Source organism: Raphanus sativus, chromosome 8, assembly GCF_000801105.2.
Source record: "Raphanus sativus cultivar WK10039 chromosome 8, ASM80110v3, whole genome shotgun sequence".
NCBI classification, from domain to species: Eukaryota; Viridiplantae; Streptophyta; class Magnoliopsida; order Brassicales; family Brassicaceae; genus Raphanus; species Raphanus sativus.
The window spans coordinates 7,889,205-7,913,264 of NC_079518.1; the positions used below are offsets into that span (position 1 = coordinate 7,889,205).

The following is a 24,060-nucleotide window of genomic DNA, read 5'->3' on the forward strand; positions in this document are numbered from 1 at the left end:
AACAGATTGACGGTATTTAATTTTCTATAATTTATTAGTTATTTGTATTGTGATTGGACACTAAACCAATAAAAATGATATGTTACCATATTTGTCAATTAGTAAATTTTAATTACAGTAACAAGTTTTGATGTATCATTGATAAATTAAAATACCGATTAGTATGTTTATGTACACACATAAATCTCTCTTTCTAAAATAAAATATTTTATGTCAAATAAAATTCACCTCTGTTTTAGTAAAATAGAGAGATATATCTCTAAGTTTTTTTATAAGTCAAATAAATTTATTTTATTTTAGAGTAAAATATTGAATTAAAATTTCGTTTTAGTGTTCCTGTAATTCAAATATATTTTTGTGAATAATAATAATCATCAAGTTATTTAACATATATTGAAAATAAGTTTATATGTTTTAATAAAACATTTATAGCTTATATGTTCTATGTTAAATAAAATAATAATATACATGAATATATAATATTTAAAGTTTGCATTTCACATTTTAAATAAATCTGTTTAATTTTATTGTAAAAATTGATTAGAAAGTAATAGTAAGTTTGATTAGAGAATAATTTAAAAAATAAATGATTTATAATTCATTAATTAATAATTATTAAATGCAGTTGCATAAGTTTTAATTAATAATATAGATAATTCTATCAAAATCTAGTGTTATTGGGATTTGGATTTTTTTAACATTTTAACTCATAATTGAATATATCCTCAAGATTCTTAAAATTATCATAGTAGAATAATTTTATAGATTTTTAAATATGAAAAACTCATTAGAATTCTTTATAAATAAAATAAATTTCTTGATTCCGAAAGTCATCAACTATATCTAAAAAAATTAGGGGATTTAGTTTAGTAAAACCAAACCAGCTAAAACCGAACTGAACTGAAATAGATAAAATGGTTTGGATTTGGTAATACCAAATATGGGGTTTAGTTCAGTAGAACCAAACCACCAAACCAGCTAAAACCGAACTGAACTGAAATAGAGAAAATGGTTTGAATTTGGTAATACCAAATATACCGAATATATGTCGTTCTTAAGAAACCGCGAGATATGAATATGATTTGGTATATAAACAGATCAAACCAGATAAACCAAATAAATCGATCAACTAAAATATAGTAGTTTAATAATATATAATTTATAAAAGATAATTAAAAATATATACATAATTTATTTTATTGATATGATCTTCATATTAAAATTTTTGATTTTAGTATATTAATATTTTATTTTAAGTTAAAAGTAATGTTTTATTTTTATCAAATCAAATAAAACATAACTTTTACCTTTTTGTTGACAACTATGTATGCTAATATTTAGTTATTATAATATTTTGGATTATTAATATTTATTATGTTTATTCTCTAAATACTATTATTATTAGCTTAATTGTTTATTAACTATTTTAAATATGAAATTTTTTAAAATAGACTATTTAAAAACTGAAATATCTTCATGTTGTATAAAAATCAAAATTCATAAAATATTTTAAAAGATAAATAAATTTATGGTTTTGAGATAAAACAGAATAAACTAAAATCCGATGATATATAAACCGAACCAAACCAAAGTAAATATGATAGTTATTTTTATAAACCGGAATTCTGAAATATCAGAAAAACCCAAAACCGAGCCGATATCTGGGGTCAAAAAAATCAATCAACAACAAAAATGAGTGGGAATGGAATCTTGGTTACTTGGGGGGGGGGGGGGGTCATTGAGCAAATTTTACCAATATTGCCAGACCTCATAATGTTCTAACTTCTACCATACATTTAATTGTTTTTCACGATTTAAACGGTGTCGCAGGACACCCCATTTAGCTGAATAAGTTCGCCTCTTAAACATAGTACTTTATTTTTCTTCTTTCAAACGAATTATAACTATAAATCATATCACTGAAATGAATAAAAGTTCATATGGGTCGCAATTTTGTGCTCTTAGAGCATCCTCATTAGTAAACTCACTCTTGGGGTTCATAGATATTTTTTAATAATTTTATGATGGGACCATAAATAGTGATGAACCTCTATCAATTGTGTTCTCCCATTGGTAAACCTGAAATTGGAGTTCATAACTTTCATGTAGAAGACTATAGTCCTAACGCAAGATCTCAAGTCAAAAACAGTGCCCACTTAACTTCTGTTACATATATTAACGATCTGAAGTTTATAGAACTTTGTGAAATCTATGAGCATTGTTAACGAAAGTAACTTAAATGTCCACCTACGTAGCCAAACTATTTGTAAAGCCAATAACGACATTAAAAGAAAAGGTTGCAAAGAGGTTGAAGCCGTGAAGGAAACACTAAGAAGAATCAAACGTTCTTGCTCTGTCCGAGTAAGCTACAAACACAAACACATATTCCTAAGCGTATAAGCATTAGTTGAAAAGGCCAGTTTGAGAAACAAAGTCTATTTATCTCCCTAAGCTAAACTTATACAATAATTGTAACGCTTAGGAGGGGGAAACGAGTTTTCGGATCTGGTATCTCCAAGAAAACAGAATCTAAAAAAAAGCAAGAACATGAATTATTTAGATGATGATGATGACCTCAAGGGGAGAAGCATTGAACCAGGCAGCTAGAATGTAAGTAGAGCTTTGAGATATCCCACATCGTTTCAATGATTCTGTAATCTAGTTTGGAGCAATAAACGAACAATATTAGAAAAGTTGTTTGTATATATCTATTCTTATTACAATTCACCAAACCAGAGATGCCAGATTAGTGCCGAGATACTTTTCTCATTCTCTCAAGACATAACTAACTGTTCTCCAGTCCTAACTCACAACAGTTATAAATCAATAATCTAGACCACCGAACTAGACCCCCACTGGAGACAAGTGCTTTCTGAGCAGGTTTTATAGCTAAAATATAGATTAAACTAAACAGAGATTCTCATAAGTATTTGTACGGAAGCAAGGAAGAGAGAGAGAGTACTTGGAGTTGGTGACATCGGAGAAGAGAGAAACAGAGAGAGTGTTTTCGCGGTCGAGATGGAACACCTTCATTCCCTTTGGTCGGAGGCGAAAAAAGTAAAGAGCCGATTTAGGGTTTTACTCCGCCGGAGTTTATTGGAGACACCAGAGATCCAGCAAGTCAGTGGGAGGGAGAAACAAATTTGCAGTGACTTACAGATCGGAGATGACGAAGGAGAGACTGGCGAGAGGGTGAGGTGCTTTTGGAGGAGAAGGCGACTGAGAACATGACGCGTGGCTTGAACTCTTTTCTTCAGGTTCACGCCGAAGGATCGGTTCACCAAATTAAATGCATTTTTTATTTTATTTTATTAATTTAGCCCTAAGAATTCGGGCCCATGAACCTCTTAGATCCGCTAATGCGGATGCTCTTAGGTAGAATACACAAGGTCGTTCAAAGAAAAGTCGCTCAAATAAAAGGTAGAATATACAAGGCATGTACTCTAAAATATGAGTTAAATATTACAGAATAAGCCGATATATACCACATTTTCTTTAGGAAAAGTATATATATTTATAAGTACCGTATAGCTGCATTTTTGGCACAAACGAATAATACTCGAGACGGATCAAATTGACAAAAGGTGGGCCTCTCATCTTGACTTTTACTTTTTGTTTTAAACCTATGAGTCTATCTTTTACTCACTTTTATTTTTACTTTTTCTATCACTCCTTTTCATTTTAGTAGTTCTTCTTATGTCAAGTGTCAACGCTATGTTGTTACAGAACCACAAAACTATCTCCAACTGAGATAGATCTTCTTTTTTGATAAAGGGCATAACAAATGTTCCTCCAATCTTTGCTATAACATCATCTCCAAAAGATACTCTATAACTTTAAATATATAGATTTTTGCTTTTCAAAAAAAAAATTCAAAATTTTTTTTTTGTCACGAATTTAAAATTTTAAAGAATGAAACTTTATATTCACTACTTAAAACTTCAAATTTGAAGTTTATTTTATTTGCATTTTGATCTTTACAATTACACATGATTCTTAAATATTTTCTTATTTCTTTGAACTTAAAATTTATACATAAATTAAATAAAAAAATTAAAACAAGCTTTATAATATTTTAAAAGTAAAATTAGACAACAATAATATTACAAAAAAAACTTAATAAAAACCTTTTAAAAAGGTACATGAAGACATAATTATTATAAAAATTTAAATATTACAACAACACTAATAATCTGGTTTTATTTTAATTTAAGCTTTCATTAATTAATATTTCTGTAATATTTTTATATATGTGTTAGTTATTTATAAATTTTTTATGAATTATATTAGTTGTGGACAAATATAAGGACCACTTTTATAAAATACAAGTAATTTTGAAATTAGTTTTGAAGATTTACTTTTGGAGAAAAGTACTTTTAAACTTTAAATATAGAGTTTGAGAATAGTTTCAAAAGAATGTAATAAAAACTAAAAAGCATCAAGAAAAGAAAAAATAAAGGGAAAGATATGTATTTAATTTTTTAAAATATAGTAGAAAATGGAAGCCACATATTTAAATTATGTTTTGGTAGTGACTTAACCTATTAGTTGTAAACTTACTTCTGATCGGATGTGTTCGAGTATTGCTATGAACATAACAAATTTTGTCACTTATTATTATAATTTTTCGTTTCTAAATAAGTGTCACTTTACATTTTTAACACAGATTAAGAAAATGACGGAATTATTTATAAAATTTAATTATTATACTTCTCTAACCAATATCATTTGAGATAAATAAAATTATTTATAAAATTAGTGCAATTTGCAATTAATTTTCAGCTGAAAATAAGTATAATTTGCATTGAAATTATAAAATAACATTTTTGTATAACAGAAAAAAAATTAGAATGACACTTATTATGAAACAGAGAGAATAATAAATTTTGAGGCTGACATTTTATTACTGTTATCATTTATACTTACACTAACTTTTCTTTTATAGTTGTACAACCAAATATCTTTTACTCCCCTCTTATATTCCATTATTTCTTTTTTTTTCTTTGTATCCTTTAAGTGGGACTAACTATTGTACGTATACAGCATCTGGTTTTAAAACCATATTATAAAGAAATCCAAAATATATTATTAGACTAAAATTAATATTCCTTTCTTCAGAAAGATCCGCATTTTAGAGTTTTTTTAATTCAAAATAATATATTTCTTTTACATTATCAATATATTATTTATAAAATTGTAAATTTCAAAAAATAATTTTATTTTTTCTATTGGTTAAAATTTGTCGGAATTTATTAAATACAAACAATAATACATTAATAATCAATATTTAATATATTTGTGTGAAATTCTCAAACTTACATCTTTTTAAATAGAGGGAGTATACTTTAACAAAATTTCTAAGGTCAACATCCTTTTAAGTAAATGATTTATGCCTTTCAAGTTTGAAATCATTTTTTAACATATCCAAACTACTAAATTTACAAAATAATTTTAATGAATACTAAAATTAATTTATATTAACTTTTCAAACATTTATATAATTAACTAAATTTTTTTCTTCAAAATACTGTTAAACACTTAAATATAAAGCCACAGTTAAATAATGTTTCAAGCCACTAAAATTTTAGGAACGACACTTGAGTTACATATAAAAGAAAAATTAATATTATCAGCTGAATACTAATAACTATGAGGTTTCCTACGCCATGCGCAGTAATAGTAATTTTTTAAAAAAATATTTTATTTTATAATATAAAAATCAAATTTTGATATTTATTTAAATTAGATTTTTGAATATCAATATAAATATTTTCATAAGCTATATTTATTTTGGCTTATCATTTTTTTTTCTTTTTAGCTTTCGTTAAATATAAATAGTAGAAAATAAATTTTATTTATTTCATATTGTATATATATATATGTATATTTTTAAATGCATAAATTTTAGTCTTTTTAATTTAAGTTAAGACATATTAAAATAATTAATTAATTTATTAATTAACTCAATAAAAATATGGATTATATTTACATTTAAGTGATGTAAAGTAATTTATTAATTAACTAAATGAATCGGCTAAAACCGTTCCATAAAAATATTTTATGGTGATTATAATTAAATGAATAGATGTATTAATTTGGTAACTTGATTAGTTCCATACCAACTAAAGAATTAAAATATAACTTGGACATATAAATAACAAATATATCTACATTTAATGTTGATTAAAAATATAAATATTTGGATATTTTATTTTTTCAATTCTAAGTTATTTTATATATTTATAATTATGTTAATAGTATAAAATTTTCAATAATGGTAATAAATCTAAGTTATTGTTATATTTTAAGAATCTTACCAAAAAAATAAAACTTCGTAAATAAATTTATACATGTCATAATAAAGATTAAGAAAAGTTATCGTTTTCTCTAAGCCATATCATTTTTTTTTGAGAATGAATGTGGTTGAATTACATAATTTTTTTTTAGAATCAATTCACAAATAGTGTCTAGGACATTATTTTCACTAATCCAGATTGTATGAAAGTTCACTTCTCCAACTATTATTTTATTATAAAAGTACGCAACTTAATTTACCAAAAAAAAAGTACGCAACTTTTTTTATTGCGAACATATGCTTATATGCTAACACTACACATTTTGGGGATAATTATTATGATCACTGTACGATTTGCCTGTGGGCAACATTATCAATAAGTCCCCAAATGAAAGTCCCCAAATGAATAGTACAAGGACTCACAAGGACTCATCTTATTTATCCCTTAATTACGGATTTTTCCTCCTCTTTTTACCTCGGTCCTGATGATTTATGGCCCTCTCCCCTTCTTAGGGACCCTTAAGGGACTTACAGATAATGTTAGCCTGTCGATATTCAAATTACCTGCCATGCAAAAGGTTTCCACACAAATACAGACGCGTGTTTCTCACGAGAACCAAACGACCCATCATATATTACATTCTCTACTCTTTTTTATTTATTTATCACGATCTACTTCTAGTCGTCGACATATAAGTTCTCTTGATGAAATTATCATCGAGCTACGCATACGCAGTAGTACGCACCACAACGACGAGGTGGGTGCAAAGTAGATATTGTTCGGATTGTGTACGATTTGCGTAACTATGAATAGGGTTCTGGCGAACTAGTTTGATCATATGGAACTCACATTGATTGATACATTTTTTTTTTTGTCATCCACATTGATTGATACATATTAGCATGAAAGTAGACGATTCTTACATAGTCATATATATAACACAATTACACAAATAGAAGTAAATACATTGATATCTCATAATTTGTTTAGATGCTCTCTGTTTGTTTCTGGTATGGAACCATGTTGGTTTCAGAGGAACCTGCGATACATATATAAAGTCCAGATATGAAAAATAAGTTAAAAGCCTAAAAAGATGTAGATAGTAAAATTAAGGAAGCATCCTAATATTTTTACACAACTTAGGCAATGGAGATTTTTGCAAAGTAAAGAAAAGAGACATGGAACATGCTATCATCATGTGGGACTTTAATTTTCCTTTGCTAAAAGACACAAATGAAAGTTGGATGAAGGTTGTTCAAGAAAATGGATTCTTATGAATATAAGACTCAGGGGCATGGAGATAATGGCCTAATGATCAATTTCAAGGGCTTGACAAAACTGCTTTTGTATTTCTCTGTTACTGGATTTGCTTTTTGGTTCCAGTACTGTTAGAAGTTGTTAAAATTTACAGAAATGGGAAACAAATAAAAAGTTGTGTGTACTATTAGATCATTAAGATTTTTTTTTCCTTTTTCTTGCATGGTTGGTCTGAATAAGCAGATCTAGGTAGAAAATGAAACAAGATATATAGACACATAGAAACTAGAGATGCATATGCTTCGTATTTCATATGATAATGCTGTCTTATGCATATTAAGAGTTGTGATCTGCACCTTTTTTGAGTAGCGTAAATGCTTTCAGTTTCCATTTGAACGGTAAGTAGGCTGCGGATAACGCCCTGACTCAATGTCATTGACATCCCTAATGAGTAGCTCGTAGTGTCGCCTTACTTCTTCAGCTGATTTTCCACCAACTGCTCTAGCAACGTTATGCCAACGGTCAGGAGTGTCCTGGTCATATATAGCCAAAGCCCTTTCAAAAAGTTTGTTCTCCTTACGTGTCCAAGAAGCGTTAGAACTCATGGAGTTGGAGGCCATTCAGAGAATAAGTATGAGTACTGAGAGTACAAGATTGAAAAAGAGTTTAAAATGGGAATCTGATTTCTTTGGAGGGTTAAAGAAGGAAGATAGATGTATGTATGAGTTGATGAAGAAAGGAGTTGATTTGGTTACTTGAGAGAGTGAGAAGCTCCCTATATGTAGGAAGAAAAAAAGCATGTTGTGGGGTTAAGCCAGTTGGACGAATATATACTTTAAGAGTGCTATTTGTTTTAGCAACCACATAAAGTCTTAGAGAAGGTACACAATTGTGAAACAATCCAAATATCCAATGGAACCTGAGATTCCTTGCCCAATAGGAATGAAAATATTAGAGGCTTCCTTCCTTTGTTACTTGCTACAATCCGTATAGCAGACTGGCATGCAGTAACCATGTTTTGAGACCTTCTCTTACCTCTTTAAGGCCTTTGATGTGATCTAGAGATCTTATCATCATTAGATTGTAGTATCCGATGCTTATTTAAAACACATGAGATTGTTAGATTATGTTGGATGCTTTCTTGTGATTTCCATCTATTTTGATTGAAAAAGTCTTTTATATGATTGATAGGTTCTCTATGTGTTCACTGGTCTAGTGATTTGTCTTTTCATTATAGTCGAAGTCATGCATAGTCATAATAGAAACACCATCTCACTTCTTCCATGGATTCTTGCCATTCTTGTCTCATGGCTCTTATAACAAATTTGGTAATGTAGTCATCTGAGTGATCTCTATTACATATTGGCTCGTGTGGAGCATCTGTTGAGAGGACACAGACCCGTGCAGGTCGTAGTAGTGAATATAAAACACTTTATACATATATTTCATGATGCTCTTAATAGCTTTTTGCCTTAATTATATTCCTCCAATGAGAGGACAAATATTAGAGTGCAATCTAATACTAATTAAGATGTTAATTGGCGTAATAATGAGAGATTATGGCTCCAAAACATGTTTCTCTTGGACCCTGACCACAAAAACATTGTGCGAAACCATAAGAATCTTTGCTATCGTCATCGAACCAGTCAAATATTAATCTTTTCATTTAAGAATCTTTGCTTTGCCCTTCTTTTTTAACAACGGGGTAAGAAGATTGGTTGAATTTTAACCTAACTTAACTTGAACAACTACTTTTCTTGCAGTCTTGCAGACCACTCATTTTGTAAGAAATTTCATTTGTTTTCCCATTTTTATTCAAAAACGTAGATACAAAACTGTAAAGCATAGAATGGATAGAATATAACTTCCAATAACACTAACTTTAATATATTTATAGAATCATAAAAATCTAATTTTTTAATAGCCAAGGATTTCGTATAGAATTACAAAATCATCAGTCCAATAACACTAGATTGTATTAGGAATGTGAGAATCTATAAACTAATAACACTAGATCTTCAAAATTCTAACAATCACTAACAACCCTTTAGATAAAATTTCCAACCGCAATAAATTTGTTTAAGAAACTGTTTACATAAATTCTGTAAAACAAAAAATAGATCAAATTATTCCCTGCAACGGTTATGAAATAGAGTAATAAGAAAAAGATACGAAGATACAAAACCACAGCAACACAATTTCTTATAGTTTCTTCATCAAAATATTTCAACATTTTTTATTTAGTCATAAATATTCTAAAATATAGAGGAAACATATACTTACTAACAGAAGTTATGCATTAACCAGGTTGATGAGAAAAAAAAGCAGCACCTTTTCGAAGATATTCAGGTGTTCTTGTTTATATTTTTATCATGTGGGTGGTAATGCAAGTAGACATATTCCAAATCTTGGGAAGATCTCGTCGATAAATTCTATCGACGACATCTGCGCCTTTCTTACGCCTCCTTTGTTTTGGAGATTGTTTAACTTCTCTTATTCCTCTCCACTCACTGTGTTTCTATCTATTGTATCCATATTGGGGTTTTTTGTCTTCCTATTTTACCTGTTATTATAAATGTATAATAGCAAAAAGATGAAGATATGGACTGTATTTCTTGTCCAAGAAAGTTTATAAAATATCTTTTCTCGTAGTACTCTTTGGTCTCTATTCTAAGGTTTGTGATAAAACATTCTTTCAGCAGATACTCATCTCCTTCCAACTTCGCTTGCCCACTCAACAACTTGTCTTCTTGGAATATTATTTTAGACTCTTCCATTTTGGACCCGTACCTTCACTTCTACGCTTCATTTCTTAAGGCAAACAATCACTCATATTAGTTATTCTGCCATTACTAACGTCGACTACCAATTATTTTTTAAAGACGTGGTCAACTTAATATCACAAGAATAAGCTTCGATTTTTTTTTTTGTATCTTCATTCTGGTCTTGACATTTGATTATGAGGCAAAAAAAAATTCAGCAGGACTGTATTATTAAATTTTCTAGGCAAATTATTCTAAACAATAAAAACTATAACAACAAATATACAAAAATGATACACTAGTAAGGATCTAAATTAAACTAACATTTATAATTTGCGTATAAATGAATAACATTTTTTATATAAAAATTTAATATTTGCTTTTTAAATAGTGAATCTCATGAAAGATAATCTTCACGTTAATCTAAAAACATGCTTCACACTGAATTGGTATTAGTAATAGTTACCAGTATCTTTTTATTGCTTTAGTAAGAGCTACAATACAAGACAAATTTTTATATACTTTATTGATAATAACAAAATCAAAGAAATTATTGTTCCAAACAATCAATTAGTTATAATTTCATGTTATATTTTGGAGGAACCATTATTTACAGCAATAACTCAATCACCATTAAACGAAGAACTATCAATAATAATTGAAACCAGTAAAAACCGTAACCATCATCCGCTTCTAGATTTGTCAACTACTTTTTCTAAACAGTTCAATTAAGATAAAATTTTTATTTTTTCAAATCCATTGGAAAACACACACAAAAGAATAATCACAGACTTCGTCAGATAATAAATTGACAATCAAAAAATCAAATGGATAGAAGAAAAAAAAAAGAAAAAAAAAGCAAAATGAATAAAAACCAATGTCGGGCTATAGAAGCCTACGGCAATCGGTTTGAAATTACAAAAAAAAAAAATCTCTTTTTATCTCTTGACTATTTTTAGGCAAATTTGTACTCAAAATCTGTTGAGAGTACGATGGCCTTGACCGGTCATGTAATTTTATGGTAGAGCAAGTCTTATATGATCGGTTAAACGTCGTTAGCTTTTAGATAGATTTTGACTACGTTTTTGTCAAAAAAAAAAAAAAAAATTATTCTGCGTACTAGACATTAGTATAGGCAAATGTCTTTAACAAATCGAACGATTGTCTTTGATTTATTATAGTGGACCAATGAGCTAAATGTTAGGGTTTGGATCAAAATATCGATCCTCAGGAAATGATGAACAATAATAATAAAGTTACACACAATTTATTGTATTTTTAGTTATTATGGGAGCTACATCGATCATTTTTTACCGAAGTTAAACAACGTAAACCCTGTTTATAGTCTTCAGAACGTCGCTAATACTTCAAAAAGTGATCACCAGCCGATTTAATTTGATCTCTTCAACGTTTTGTTGAGTTCGGATTTGATATCCAAATCCTAATTTATGATCGGACTTGACATAAAAAATAATATTGTCACTTGTCTCCGTCTAGAGGGGGGACAAATTCTCATTACTTCTTTATTTGATTAGATTCTGATCTCACCTGATCCCTTTGAAGTGGACCACATTTTGACGTTTCGAAGATGCTCTATCGTAACATTTCTTTACTACTTTGTATTGCTACTTCGTCTCTGAGTTAAATATAAAGAACTCTCATGTTGGCGTTAGTATGGAGGCTCCAAGTGCAATTGGAATATCCACTTATTTTATTACCATGCATGTTCCCGAATCAAGATATTTTGATGTCATCATATCATAAACATCAGAACCTTAACTTTTGTTTTCGAGGATAAAAAATCATTCAATTTGCATCCTGACACAGCACGGAATTGTCCGGAGAAGACTATTTTGGCTGCTGCAATACTGTAAGTAAAAGTATAAGCGCCAATCATTTTATTCAACTGGATTAGTAATTTAGTATAACTGCCCAATGATAGAAAAAACGCTTATTTCAAATTTTCAACACGAATTTTATGCATAGTGCATATTTTATTATGAAATTTCAAAAATTATATAGAAACATTCAAAATCGTGTCTAAATCGTCAAAGATGTTAGTCAACCGTTAATTTATCAAAACGAATTTTTAGATAAATCTAAAAAATTTAAAAATTTGGTCATGACTGGACTCAAACTTGAGTACTAAAACACATAAGTGAACACCTTAACCACAAGACTAGAGTAATTTCTTGTATTAGTAGTGTACATGTTAAATTATATATATATGTTTTGATTTTATCAAATAAATACTATCAATTTTTTATAATTTTAGTTTTATCAAATATATCTATAATTATTTATGTTTTTAATAAATTTTCCGAATCTTTATTTTATAAACTGAAATTAATTACTGTTGATTTAAATATTTAATTTTAGTATTATTAAAAATAAACATATAAAGTCAAATTAAAATATATTATAATACTATTAAAAATGGTAATATTACAAATGAAATATTTAAAGTCAAACAACTAATTTAGATATATTGTAATATTATCAAAAATTCAAATCCAAATTCAAATTTAATTAGTAAATTTAACTCTGTAGACATAAAAATCGGGAATCAGATACAGTTACAAAAGTATCAAAATCTAAATATTACAACTCTAACCTCGCACGCCCATTAAACTCAGCACATTCCGCTAGTTTGTTTTTCGAAAAACTTTGATATCGGTTGCTGTTCTCGGGAAAATGAGGTTCTCCTTGTTGTCTCGGGGATGCCGGGAGTTTGCTTGACGTTTTCGGGGTAGCTAGTTTCCGATGAACTCCACAAAACTCATAACGTTCTCTCTCTATGAAGCGCAAGACGACTGTACGGGAGAAATCCAAATATTTACCACAAGACCTTGCAATGCCACCAAAATCGGTCAGTATGTCACGCCACCGACGTGAGAATCCCGTCCCAAACAAGCAAAGTGTTTGCTATCACCGTCTACCCACCTGCACAAAAATCGGACTGGAAGCACCACCACTCTCATTCTAACTTGTCTCAACGCCTAAATGGCAAGTCAATCGCACCACCACACGAGCTTCTCAAGCAAATGCGGTCCTGTGAAGTGGATTAGACCAAAAGGAGTCACTGAGGCGGGAATGACGACCCGAGCACCGCCTCGCCTTTTGTTACCTTTGAGAACCAAAAGCAATAACCATAGTGAGAGGATCCGAGTCCGGTGTCAATGGAGAAGGATCGAGTACTGAACGGACGAGACAGACCAAGCGATTGGCATCAGCCAAAGCAAGGTATAGCTAGAACAAAAGCCATGTAGAGGGTTCTGAAGTGAAGTGGTCAAGCATATCATTCACAAGCGACCATAGACGATGAACTTGCTCGAAACAACATAATCAAACACACGGGCCAAACTGGAGTGAAAAACCATCACCTACTGTGTGTCTCTGCCCCAAAGCCCTCCTCCAATCTGATGAAGCACCAGAGTTCACCTGACGATGGGAAGATAGAGAAGGACCACGCCGACGCCATAGAGACCCTAAGAACCAACCACCATAGTCGAAAAGAAACACTTTCGAGCCCCGTACCAGACAGAGACTCAAAGGCACACCTACCAGTACCAACCACCACGACAGAAAATTTCGGGAGAGAATAAAGGGTAAAATCGATTTACTCCGACGAAGTCCTATCCGACCAATCACAGTGAAAACCGCCTCGTAGCCTCGTCGTGGAACCACCATAAGCAGAAATGACCCGATTTCAAAGAACTCGCACGCGTCTTTCCATCAGAGCGTGACCCAACCGCAGATCCACGAGCATATCGGCGAGATAACGGGGAGCCGGCAACCAGCAAAGAGCAAAGGAGAAGCTGAGGGAGAGAAAGGCCCTCCGGTGGCCGCACACGCGCAGACGTGCCAAAGACAGTCGAGACTTTTTTCTATGATCGAAAACGAAGAGGAAGAAGTTAATTTAAATTTATTTTATTTTTAATAATAAAAATTTAGATATTTAAATAAATAGTAATTCATTTAAATTTATAAATTAAGGTTAAGTTAAATTTATTAAAAACATAAATAATTATATATTTATTTGATAAGATTAAAACAATAAATAAATTGATAAGATTTATTTGATAAAATCAAAACATATATCTATATAAGTTAATGTTTTTACCACTATTAAAATAAAATTACTTTAATCTGCTGGTTAAAATGTGCGTTGATGTGTTTCAATGCTTGAGTTCCAGCTTTGTAGGTAGTATATTATTAATTTTTTAGATTTATTTAAAACGACGTCGTTTTGATAAATTAATGGTTGACTAATATTTTTAACTGTAAACATATATAGATACGATTTTGAGAATTTATGTAAAGCTTTTGAATTTTTTAAAATTTATGATGAACACATATTATTACAATGTCTGTGAAGGAAAAAGCACGATGCGAATTCGTGTTGAAATAGGCCCGTTTTCCGCCTAATGGTATTGGAGTTGATAGTACTGTATCTCTATCGTATATTTTACACGGGCTTAGATTATTCACACAGCTTATTACTTTAAGTTGGCTTTTTTTTTTCTTGTCACTGAATACTTTAAGTTGGCTTGAGGCCCATTTATCGTTAACTTGTCATGGCCATTGTCCTACCGAATTAGCCTCTCTTTTTTTTCTGCTCAATATCCACATCTTTCTTAATTGGTTGGTGCCTCTTCTTGACTTCTGTTTACGTATAAACAGAAAATATAAAACTTGTCTCTACAAAAGGAACTTCCGCGTTAATATGTACTTTCAGCTACCTTTGGATCTATTCAGTGCTTTTGTCTATCACCAACTCTAACCGTGTGCCGCCATACCAACACAAAAAGCTAAAAAGGTACGTATTGATTGTCATACGGGAGAAAATAATCCCAAAGATTAAGTTGATTTATTCTCCAAAGCGTTTAGCAATGAGTTAATTAAGCAATGAGCAGTTGTTGCTTGTCAATGAGTAGGTGGAGCCAATCATATTATATACTTAGGGCAAACATAACTATACCAAATCGTTGACTAGACTTAGAATTTACTTAAATAACTATTATACCGTATTTATGTTTTATTCTTCTTCGTAATCAATCTCTTCTCGACCACATTAATCATGATGTGGATTAAAATTCGATTTGGAAAATCCATTTTTTTTTGGTAGGACAACTTTAGGTCAGAGCCATCAAACAGGTTACATCAGATAACGAATTCTTGTTCTTTGCTTTGGCCATTAAGGAGCATTTATGCATTTCACATTAGGACACATTAGGACATTGATGTTATGTCCATTTTACGACACAACTTTATCAGTTTTAAAACAAACAACAGCCATACTTACTTAACTTCAAAAAGAAAAATTTGTAAATCCATGATTTCTGTTACCAACTACTGACAATAATATTCACTGTATAATGTAAATACTACTCCCTCTGTTTTTAAAAGATTCATGTTTTAGAAAAAAAATTTGTTTCAAAAAGATACATTTTCTACATTTTCAAGACATTAATTAATGAAAAATTGTATATTTCCAAAAATATAATTGTATTTATTAAAATCTTATTGGTTCAAAATTTTGGGGAATTGTTAATTAATAAAAACAATGCATTGGTAACTAAAATTTTATGTTTTTCTTAATAAGTGTGAAAAATCTAAAACATGGATCTTATAGAAACAGAGGGAGTATATCATCAAATCTACGTAAATTAAGTTTATCTGATAAACCCAGTTATTCATAAGTTTTTTTATTTTAACTAGTTATTCATAAGTTTTTTTTTATAAGTTCCCTACAATATAAATATATAATCATTACTTATTCAACTCTAGGGTACTATGCTAGTATAAAGAGGCGATCACAATATATCATAATCTTTTTTCGTTTTTTTGTCAACATAAAATACCATAAGCTATTCATCACATAAATCTTCTCTTTTTTTTGGTTCACCATTCATCACATAAATCTATTTAGGAAAAAATAGTTTAGATTATGCATTTAGCTATTGGAGGAAGAATAAAAGGTGGACCAGTCAACGGGTTGCGACGACAAGTCTTACCCAAATATTGATAATATGCGTTTGCGAAGGTTGTGGTCACAAGGAAGTATATTATATCCCACACACTCTTATATGTTATCTATATTTAAATTTTTCATAAAGGGTATTTGAACAAATTAACATTTTTAGATTCTGGAAGATTTCCAGGTTGGAGTCTATATTTTCCATAAAACTTCGGATTGACTTCAAACTTTTGAAAATTGTAATTTTGTTGCCAAATAAAAAATACACCAAAATATTTCACAATAGTAAGTTAGTAACACCGAAGCTCCAAAATTTTAGCAAAGAAAAGAACACCAAAAGCGCTGCATCTTGTTTCTACTAGAGATTGACGCGTAGATGCTTTTTGAATAGTTCATGTTAGAAAAAGGAATTTCTTCGGGATGAGAAATGTCTTGTTGGTCGATTTTTCTCAAGTGAAAAATTGTTAATCTTTTACGTGGTTAGATGACATGGATCTATAGTTCCTCCATAGAGCAATCGGACTTGTCTTTCATCTGTGAATGAGTCTCAAATTAGTTACTTAGATCTCGATCCGACGGATATACTTGATTAATAAAAAGAATTTCAATGTACAGGATCCACATAACTTATGAAGTCACTTAACATCACAAATATTTCATAAAATTAAATTTGTAAACTGTATTCGATAATTTACATTGATTATGTATTTTACTAAAATCGAAATTATAATCTTTTTTCATGTGTGATATTTTTTTCTAAAAAAATAAAAATAGACCCCTAATGTTATATGTTATTTATTTCTTACTAATGTTTTTTGTCTTACTATATTACTCCATAATACTCGTTGCTATTGATGATAAAAAAATATTCATTACTTTAACAACTGCCTAGGCCTAAAAATACAGTTCGGTTAATCAACATTGATTTTTGTATCACTAATAATTCATATATCACTTCGTATATCTAAATTTAAAAATTATGCTTATATCGAATCTAACATTTTCTAAATAATAGTCATCTTCAACCGGTTCAGTTTATACATTTAATAAAAAACATAATCATATTTAACCGGTTCTGACTATCATTTATAATACATGATTATATTGACTATTCAACATGTCCGTTATATATACAATTAAAATCATACATCAGTCTTAAATCAACATTTCTAAATTTCTAATTCATTTTTAGCTTCACTATTTAGCTGGTTCATTTTATACAGTAAATAAACTAAACAAAATATGAGTTAACCGGTAGTTGGAATGTTATATTGGCCAAGCTGGCCAAGCTTCACATGAGCTAGAACAGATAAGTTGTATCACATTTTTAGCATGTATCACATAAGCGGTATGTATTAGTTTATAATAGCTTTTTAGATAAATCATAAATCGTAATTTGGAACCAAGTACATGTTATACATATATTTAAAGATGATCAACATCAAAAATTTCCATCATTTTCATTTTATTATAACAAAGTTAATTATGATTAATAAGGTGTCTCACTTTTTAATAATTTCATATAAGTATTTATTATTTATTAATAAAAATTAAAATAATAAAATAATTTTGTATATGAAATCCATATATAAATAATAAGATTTCACAGGTTATTCCATCAAATTTACTAAATTAATTGATAAACCTGTATTATTTTGATAAATATGAGATTATATTCATGTAAATAATATAAAATTTGGTATAAAAATATTATATGAAATAACATAATAAATATATAATATAATGAAAGTTGTATCACTGAACCCACAAACTTTGGTTCAAATCTCCTCTGTGACACCTATATATGATCTTTTGTATTTACCAAAACTTTACCTACATAATTGACCCCACAAAAGTTGTTCTGGATTCCCCCCTGTATCTGTATGTGCATATTGAAATTTGATAAACGAAAGTTTTTTTTTTAATAAACAAAAGTTATATTCGGCACTATAGATGTGTACATGGTTACTTAATTTCTTTCACCATGAAAAAGTTAAAACCGTAAAAGTGATCGAAATTTTACGTAAAACACCATTAGACACCATAGATCAATATATCGATAAAACTAGAATAAAACAATCTTAGTTACATCACTATCAGTCTATTAGAAAGAATGGTTAAAATCATTACTTTAACAAACTTCGAACACGATAACATTTTTAAAGAGAAGAAAAAACAGAAAAGGAAGGAATACTTTAGTTTTATTAAAGAATCTTTTCTTTAAAGAGAAAGAAAAAAAGAACTTTAAAAAAAGTTGTGAAAGAATTACTAAAAATATAAATTGTTTGCATGTGTATTGACCTGACCATTACGAGCACCATTAAGACCTCGTCCTTTCAATTTAGTCTGCGCTTGACACGGCACTCTTATGATGTAACCACCAAAAACCCCTTTGAAACCAAACACGCGGTCACGTAGAATCCGTCACAGCTCGATTATTAGCCTTTTCTAATTTGCAAGCTCAACGATATAAAATCGACTGTCATTCACCAAAGGCTGTTACTTTAACACTTTAGCACTCTGTTTTTTTTTCCTCTCTGCTTTTCCCTGACCTCTCGTCTCCTTCCCTGCTCTCCAAAGTTCGTACCTTTTATTCAACCCTCTAGCGATCTTTGCACGAACTAACCACGAAAGACTGAATCTTTTTTTTGACCCACCAAGAAAAAGTTGGTCTTTGTTTCCCGGAAAAAACAGAGAGTTTCTGTTTAAGTTGATTAGCAGAGGAGTTATGCTCAAGGTCTTAGCTGAAGTTTTAGCTTTCTATCATCACTTCTTGTTTCTCTTTCTGATTCACGGTGGCTCTGCAAGGAAAGTCTTCAGCTTTATGTTCTAGGGCTTTGCAACTGTTTGTGATTGTGGAGAAGGATAAGCTGAGATCTTAGGGTAAGTTAAACTTTCTTACAACTATCTCCGCTTTGGTTTGGTTACCTGTAATGAAGTTTCTTGTCTTTTCTTGAGAGCTTGTCCTAAAAAAAAACCTCTATATGTTTTTCAAACTTGCAGAATTTAGAAACTTTCTTGTTTAGATGGGAATTGAGACTACTCAACGGATAGAAAAGTTGCCTCACTCCTTCCAGGTTGGTTCCAAGAATCTCTTATGTTGATTTTTTTTTTTGCCTTAATGTTTATTACTTGTAATAACATGTTTGGTGTTGCTCTGCTTCAGATGCATTCTTCCATGTGCTTAGCCTTGAAGAACTTAGTTGATAGAGTCATGAGAATCTTTCCTGAAATAGAAGCTGCTCGACCTGGATCTACCACAGGGATACAGACTCTATGTTTGCTCAACAAAGCTCTGGAGAAAGCTAAGCTGCTTCTTCAATACTGCAGTGAATCCAGTAAACTCTACATGGTTTGTCAAACTTCCTCTCACATTTTATGTTCTTTTTTTTTTACCACTCTATCTGACCTAATGTGATTAAATATGTTGCTTCAATCTTCAGGCAGTAACAGGAGATGCTATACTCAAAAGAGGTTGTAGTGCCAAAAGGTTATTAGAGCAAAGCTTAGCTGACATCCGAACCATGGTTCCTACTGCTTTGGCTATCAAGGTTTGTACCAAACCATGTTTGTACCAAACCATGTTTGGTGTTTTATTTTTTGTTCAATGAAAAATTTCTGAATCATTGTTGCTTGCAGATACTTGAGGTACTCCAAGATCTTAGGTCAACTGAGTTGTCTCTAGAATCATCTGAAGAAGAAGCTGGGAAAGCTATTAGGGGACTGATGAAACAAAGCACATCTTCTTCTGTGTCTTCTGATGAGATAACAGGTTTTCATTTTGCAGCACTAATGCTCCAGCTTTCAACACCTGAAGCCATTGTGATTGAGAGAAGATCCCTGAAGTCGCTTTACACAAAACTTGGAGAGTGTGACGGGAACAAGAGACAGATTCTGAAGTATCTTCTGTACCTCCTGAAGAAGCATGAGAAGATCATTTGGAGTGACCACAAAGAGACCTCTCTCAGACAGCATCAGTCAGTGAATGAATCTGTGTGCGCTAGTGTTGCAGAAGCCGGGTGTTCTGAGGAACACAATGCTACACTTCCTGAGAAGTTTAAGTGCCCTCGTTCTCTTACTGTGATGTATGATCCTGTCATCATTTCCTCAGGCCACACCTTTGAGAGGATGTGGATTCAGAGATGGTTTGATGAAGGTAATGATACATGTCCTATATCAAAAAGGGTACTAGATGATTTCACATTACAGTCCAACGTTGCGATGAAAGATCAGATCTCAAAATGGTGCAAGAAGCATGGTCTTGATGTTCAAGATCCAGCAATGACGCACACAAACGCTTCACAAAATCTTGACTTCTCCATTGCTAGTTTTACAAGTTCTCTGTACAATATCCCAGACCTCAGCTGCTTCACGAGTAGGGACTTCAGCTCTAGCTTCACCACTGATTCGCCATCATACTCTAAGATGTCAAAGGGTGGTTACTTCATGCCAATGCAGACGATAGCTTCTGAGTCAGGAACTGAAGTCACTGACTCTACTCATCACAGTGAGGTGGAGATAGAGCCTTTGTGTGAACTCACTAAGCTTCCATGGGAAGCGCAGGTCAAGGTTGTTCAAGATGTAAGAAGTCTTTTTGAGAAAGATTCTAGGGCTGTTCGGTCTGTGTCACCTAGTAAGTTTCTTGAGCCACTTATCACATTCTTGAAGAATGCTCATGAAAGAAATGGCACTGAGGGAGACATAGTAAAGAGTGGATTGGATTTGTTATTGACTTTCCTCAGTGGAAACAGGAAGGCTATAGAGAGCTTGGAGAAGAACTTGTTTGAAATGTTGAGTATCTTTCTCTTGTCTGAGTTAGAAGCTGAAGAAGCTCTAAACGTACTGGAGGTTCTCTCTAACCACCCAAACAGTCTCTCCAAGATAACTTCAACAAGCTCCCTCTCTTCCCTTTTGAAGATAGCCGAGTCTGGAGCGCAACATCTTCAAGAACAAGCTATGATCACACTCAAGAACCTCTCTTCAAGCAATGAGATCTGTCAGGAAATGGTCTCTCTCGGTTTTGTCCATAAGCTCACATATTTCTTGCAGCAAGGCGTCTTCAGCAAACAGTCGATCATCATCCTTAAGAATCTCTGCAACACTGAGAAAGGTAGGGTTTGTGTAACGGAAACCCCTGGTTGTTTAGCTTCAATAGCTGAGTTACTCGACTCAAATGTTCCTGAGGAGCTAGAGAATGCAATCTCCATCCTCCTCCAGCTCTGTGTAGAGAAGATAGAGTACTGTTATCTTGTGGTGAGAGAAGGCCTTAACATTTACTCATCTCTTCTCTTGATATCCAACAATGGAACCGAGGAAGCTAAGGTTGGTGCATCTGAGTTGCTTAGAGCTCTTGAAGAAGTAGTAGAAGAAGAAGAAGAATCCTCCACAACAAAAGAAGAAGCAACTGTTGAAACTACTTCACAGGTTGTTGTTGCTCCAGTTACGTATCAGGAGCCTATAGTAACAACACCATCTCCAAAGAAGTCTGGCTTTTTTGGGCTCAAATTCTCCAGTCTCAAGAAGAAGAAGATAAAATCATAAATTTTGTTAGGCTGTTTTTTTTAACTTGCTTTTTTTTATAAGATGCTATCAATTTTTTTTTGTGTGGTTCTCTCTTTGTTGACTTAGGTTTGTATATGTTAATACCAGTCTAAAGGGCACCCATTAATGCAAGTGTAGTTTTAATTTGATAGGGGATGTATTGTGAGGAAAATAGTTTGCAATTTGTAAATCAAATAATAATAAGTGAGATTGTATTTTTGACATATCATATGTATACTACAAATGTACAACAATAAGTTTTTTTGACCACAATAGGTTGAAAGATCTTTGGATTGGTTTCCTCTGTCTTTCTGGTTCAAATTTAAAGATAACATGGATAAGACAGATTTTTCAGTGAGCCCTATCCTGAGTTTTTTTTTTCACTTGTGGCTGAAGAAACTTGAAACTGAATCGGTTCTCAAGTTGTTGTAAAGACATTGTGAGTGAATTTCCCAGCTTGATGATGTCTGATCTTTCTGCTGGAAAGAAAAGGTAAATACGTTGCTTCAGGGACAAGAAACAAGAATTTAGTAATAATGAAAGATTTGTCTTGAGGGAGAAGATTATTACAGAGCTAAGAATTGTGGTTTGGTTTGAATTTATGAGAGAGTAGTCTAGAGATCCATGCTGCTGTAATGGAAAAGAACTTGCATCCACCATCATTGGCTGCTTTGAGACAGCTTCTGGAAGATCTGTGAAGCATGCCTGAAACTATATATATTTCAACTCAAACCAGTTAATAAATGTGGAAAAATCAGATAATTCTTGGTGATGGAGTTTTTTTCACCTGTTTAGTGGATAATTCATTGATATGAAACTCAAGCTCTGGATTTAAGACAGAGAGTTTCATAGACAAGAACTCGACTTGTTGCTGCAGAGATTGGACATAGTTGATGATCTCATCAAGCATACCGGCTTTACCAGTAACTTTGTTGCATCCAGGAACAATGTCTTGAAGACATTTCATCTTCTTGCTTAACTTTTCTCTCCTTGCCTGCCATAGTATCACACAAAAGATCACTCAGCTGAAACACTACAAAGTACTTTCTCTGACTTCTATCTCTGTAACAACTCTTACCCTTTCTGCTAAGCTATGTCTGTCGGTGGCTTCACCTCGTCTAGCTCTCACATGGATGTAGTCTCGCTTCTGAATCTCTGAGGATGTCTCTGAGTTGCTCATGTTTGATTTTCCTTTCATGCTTGACTCTGTTTCATCCTCTGTTTTGATCTTCTTCTTTTTGTTCTCTATTTTTTCTGTCTTACCCTAAAACAAAAAGTTGAATTAAAAGAAAAAGCAATTAATACCAATGTTTCAAAAAAAAAAAATCGAATCTCCAAAAATCAATGATTTATTGAGCTACAAACCTCTGTTTTTCTCTTGGGCTGCAAGGCAATGACTCTGTTTTCTTCATTGTTCTTCACTTGTTCCATTTGGAAGCTACTTGTCCTTGAGATGCAACCATCAATAGTTTCATAATGTCTGAAACCCTGCATCTCATCATTATTGTTTCCCAAATAACTCTCAACCCTTTTGAGCTCTTCTCTCCCATCTGAGCCAAGTATCTCAAAAAAGTCTGGTGAGACCATTTGCTGCTGTTGCAGCCAATTAACTCTTTCAAGTACAGACAAGTCCATGTAGAGAAAGTAAAGAAACTTAAAGCTCTTATCTTTTCCTTTGGGGGTTAAAGCTAAAGAGAGAAAGATAGACTTGGGTTATATGTGTGGGGAGAAAAGTAATCCATTTGATATAATTATTCTTAGCTTTAAATAGAAAGCAACATTGACCCACACACATGAGATTCGAAATCTAGCGAGAGAGTGACAAATTTGATAAAGTGGAGGAGGTTGGGGACAAAGAAAGTGAGATGAGAAGTTGTGGGGTCTAAATGACATAACCTACCATGTGGCCATGTCCTTATGAACATGACATGAGGAGTCTCTTAAGTTAGTCGTTTCTGTGTCTTTCTCTGGTTTTTTTTTTGCCCTTTCAAGTTTTTGATAGGATCTTTTATTGTATCTATCATCCAACGTTGTTTTTTCTCTAAAGAATTGTACTTAAAGAAAGAGTGTTTGTTAAAGTTATAGAGTGTTTGTTAAGGTTATATGTGGTGGAGAAATGTGAATTATGAATGATGAATCTTAACTTGCAAATGAATAGAAACAAAGGTTTTAATCATGAGCTTGAGTGATATCATTCTCATGTCTTGTTGTGAATCTGTTCGTC

At 31.6% G+C, this 24,060-nt stretch overlaps 4 protein-coding genes across 7 annotated transcripts; 1 reads left to right on the forward strand and 3 right to left on the reverse strand.

Annotated features, from left to right (window-relative positions):
- Window positions 1–7,179: 7,179 nt before the first annotated feature.
- Window positions 7,180–8,314, reverse strand: LOC108822438 (protein RADIALIS-like 3). Its single transcript, XM_018595509.2, has 2 exons — window positions 7,910–8,314; window positions 7,180–7,335 (listed from the first exon to the last, which is right to left on the reverse strand). Exon 1 carries the CDS (start codon window positions 8,171–8,173, stop codon window positions 7,934–7,936), a length of 240 nt encoding a protein of 79 aa, XP_018451011.1. The 5' UTR covers window positions 8,174–8,314; the 3' UTR covers window positions 7,180–7,335; window positions 7,910–7,933.
- Window positions 8,315–9,912: 1,598 nt separating this feature from the next.
- Window positions 9,913–10,330, reverse strand: LOC108819874 (uncharacterized). The gene is given in 2 exon segments (XM_018592895.1): window positions 9,913–10,179; window positions 10,181–10,330. Coding segments are annotated over 2 exon segments (417 nt in total).
- Window positions 10,331–18,648: 8,318 nt separating this feature from the next.
- On the forward strand, window positions 18,649–22,060 carry LOC108822439 (U-box domain-containing protein 5). Its single transcript, XM_018595510.2, has 5 exons — window positions 18,649–19,178; window positions 19,299–19,372; window positions 19,462–19,647; window positions 19,739–19,846; window positions 19,935–22,060. Exons 2-5 carry the CDS (start codon window positions 19,322–19,324, stop codon window positions 21,834–21,836), a joined length of 2,247 nt encoding a protein of 748 aa, XP_018451012.1. The 5' UTR covers window positions 18,649–19,178; window positions 19,299–19,321; the 3' UTR covers window positions 21,837–22,060.
- LOC108822440 (transcription factor BEE 2) lies at window positions 22,027–23,574 on the reverse strand. 4 transcript variants are annotated; one of them, XM_018595514.2, is made up of 5 exons: window positions 23,202–23,574; window positions 22,915–23,100; window positions 22,624–22,830; window positions 22,407–22,541; window positions 22,027–22,312 (listed from the first exon to the last, which is right to left on the reverse strand). In XM_018595514.2, exons 1-5 carry the CDS (start codon window positions 23,469–23,471, stop codon window positions 22,217–22,219), a joined length of 894 nt encoding a protein of 297 aa, XP_018451016.1. In that variant the 5' UTR covers window positions 23,472–23,574; the 3' UTR covers window positions 22,027–22,216. The 4 variants fall into 4 exon arrangements, with proteins under 4 accessions (XP_018451016.1, XP_018451015.1, XP_018451014.1 ...); XM_018595513.2 differs by having other exon boundaries at window positions 22,027–22,315; XM_018595512.2 differs by having other exon boundaries at window positions 22,407–22,547; window positions 23,202–23,573.
- Window positions 23,575–24,060: the final 486 nt, after the last annotated feature.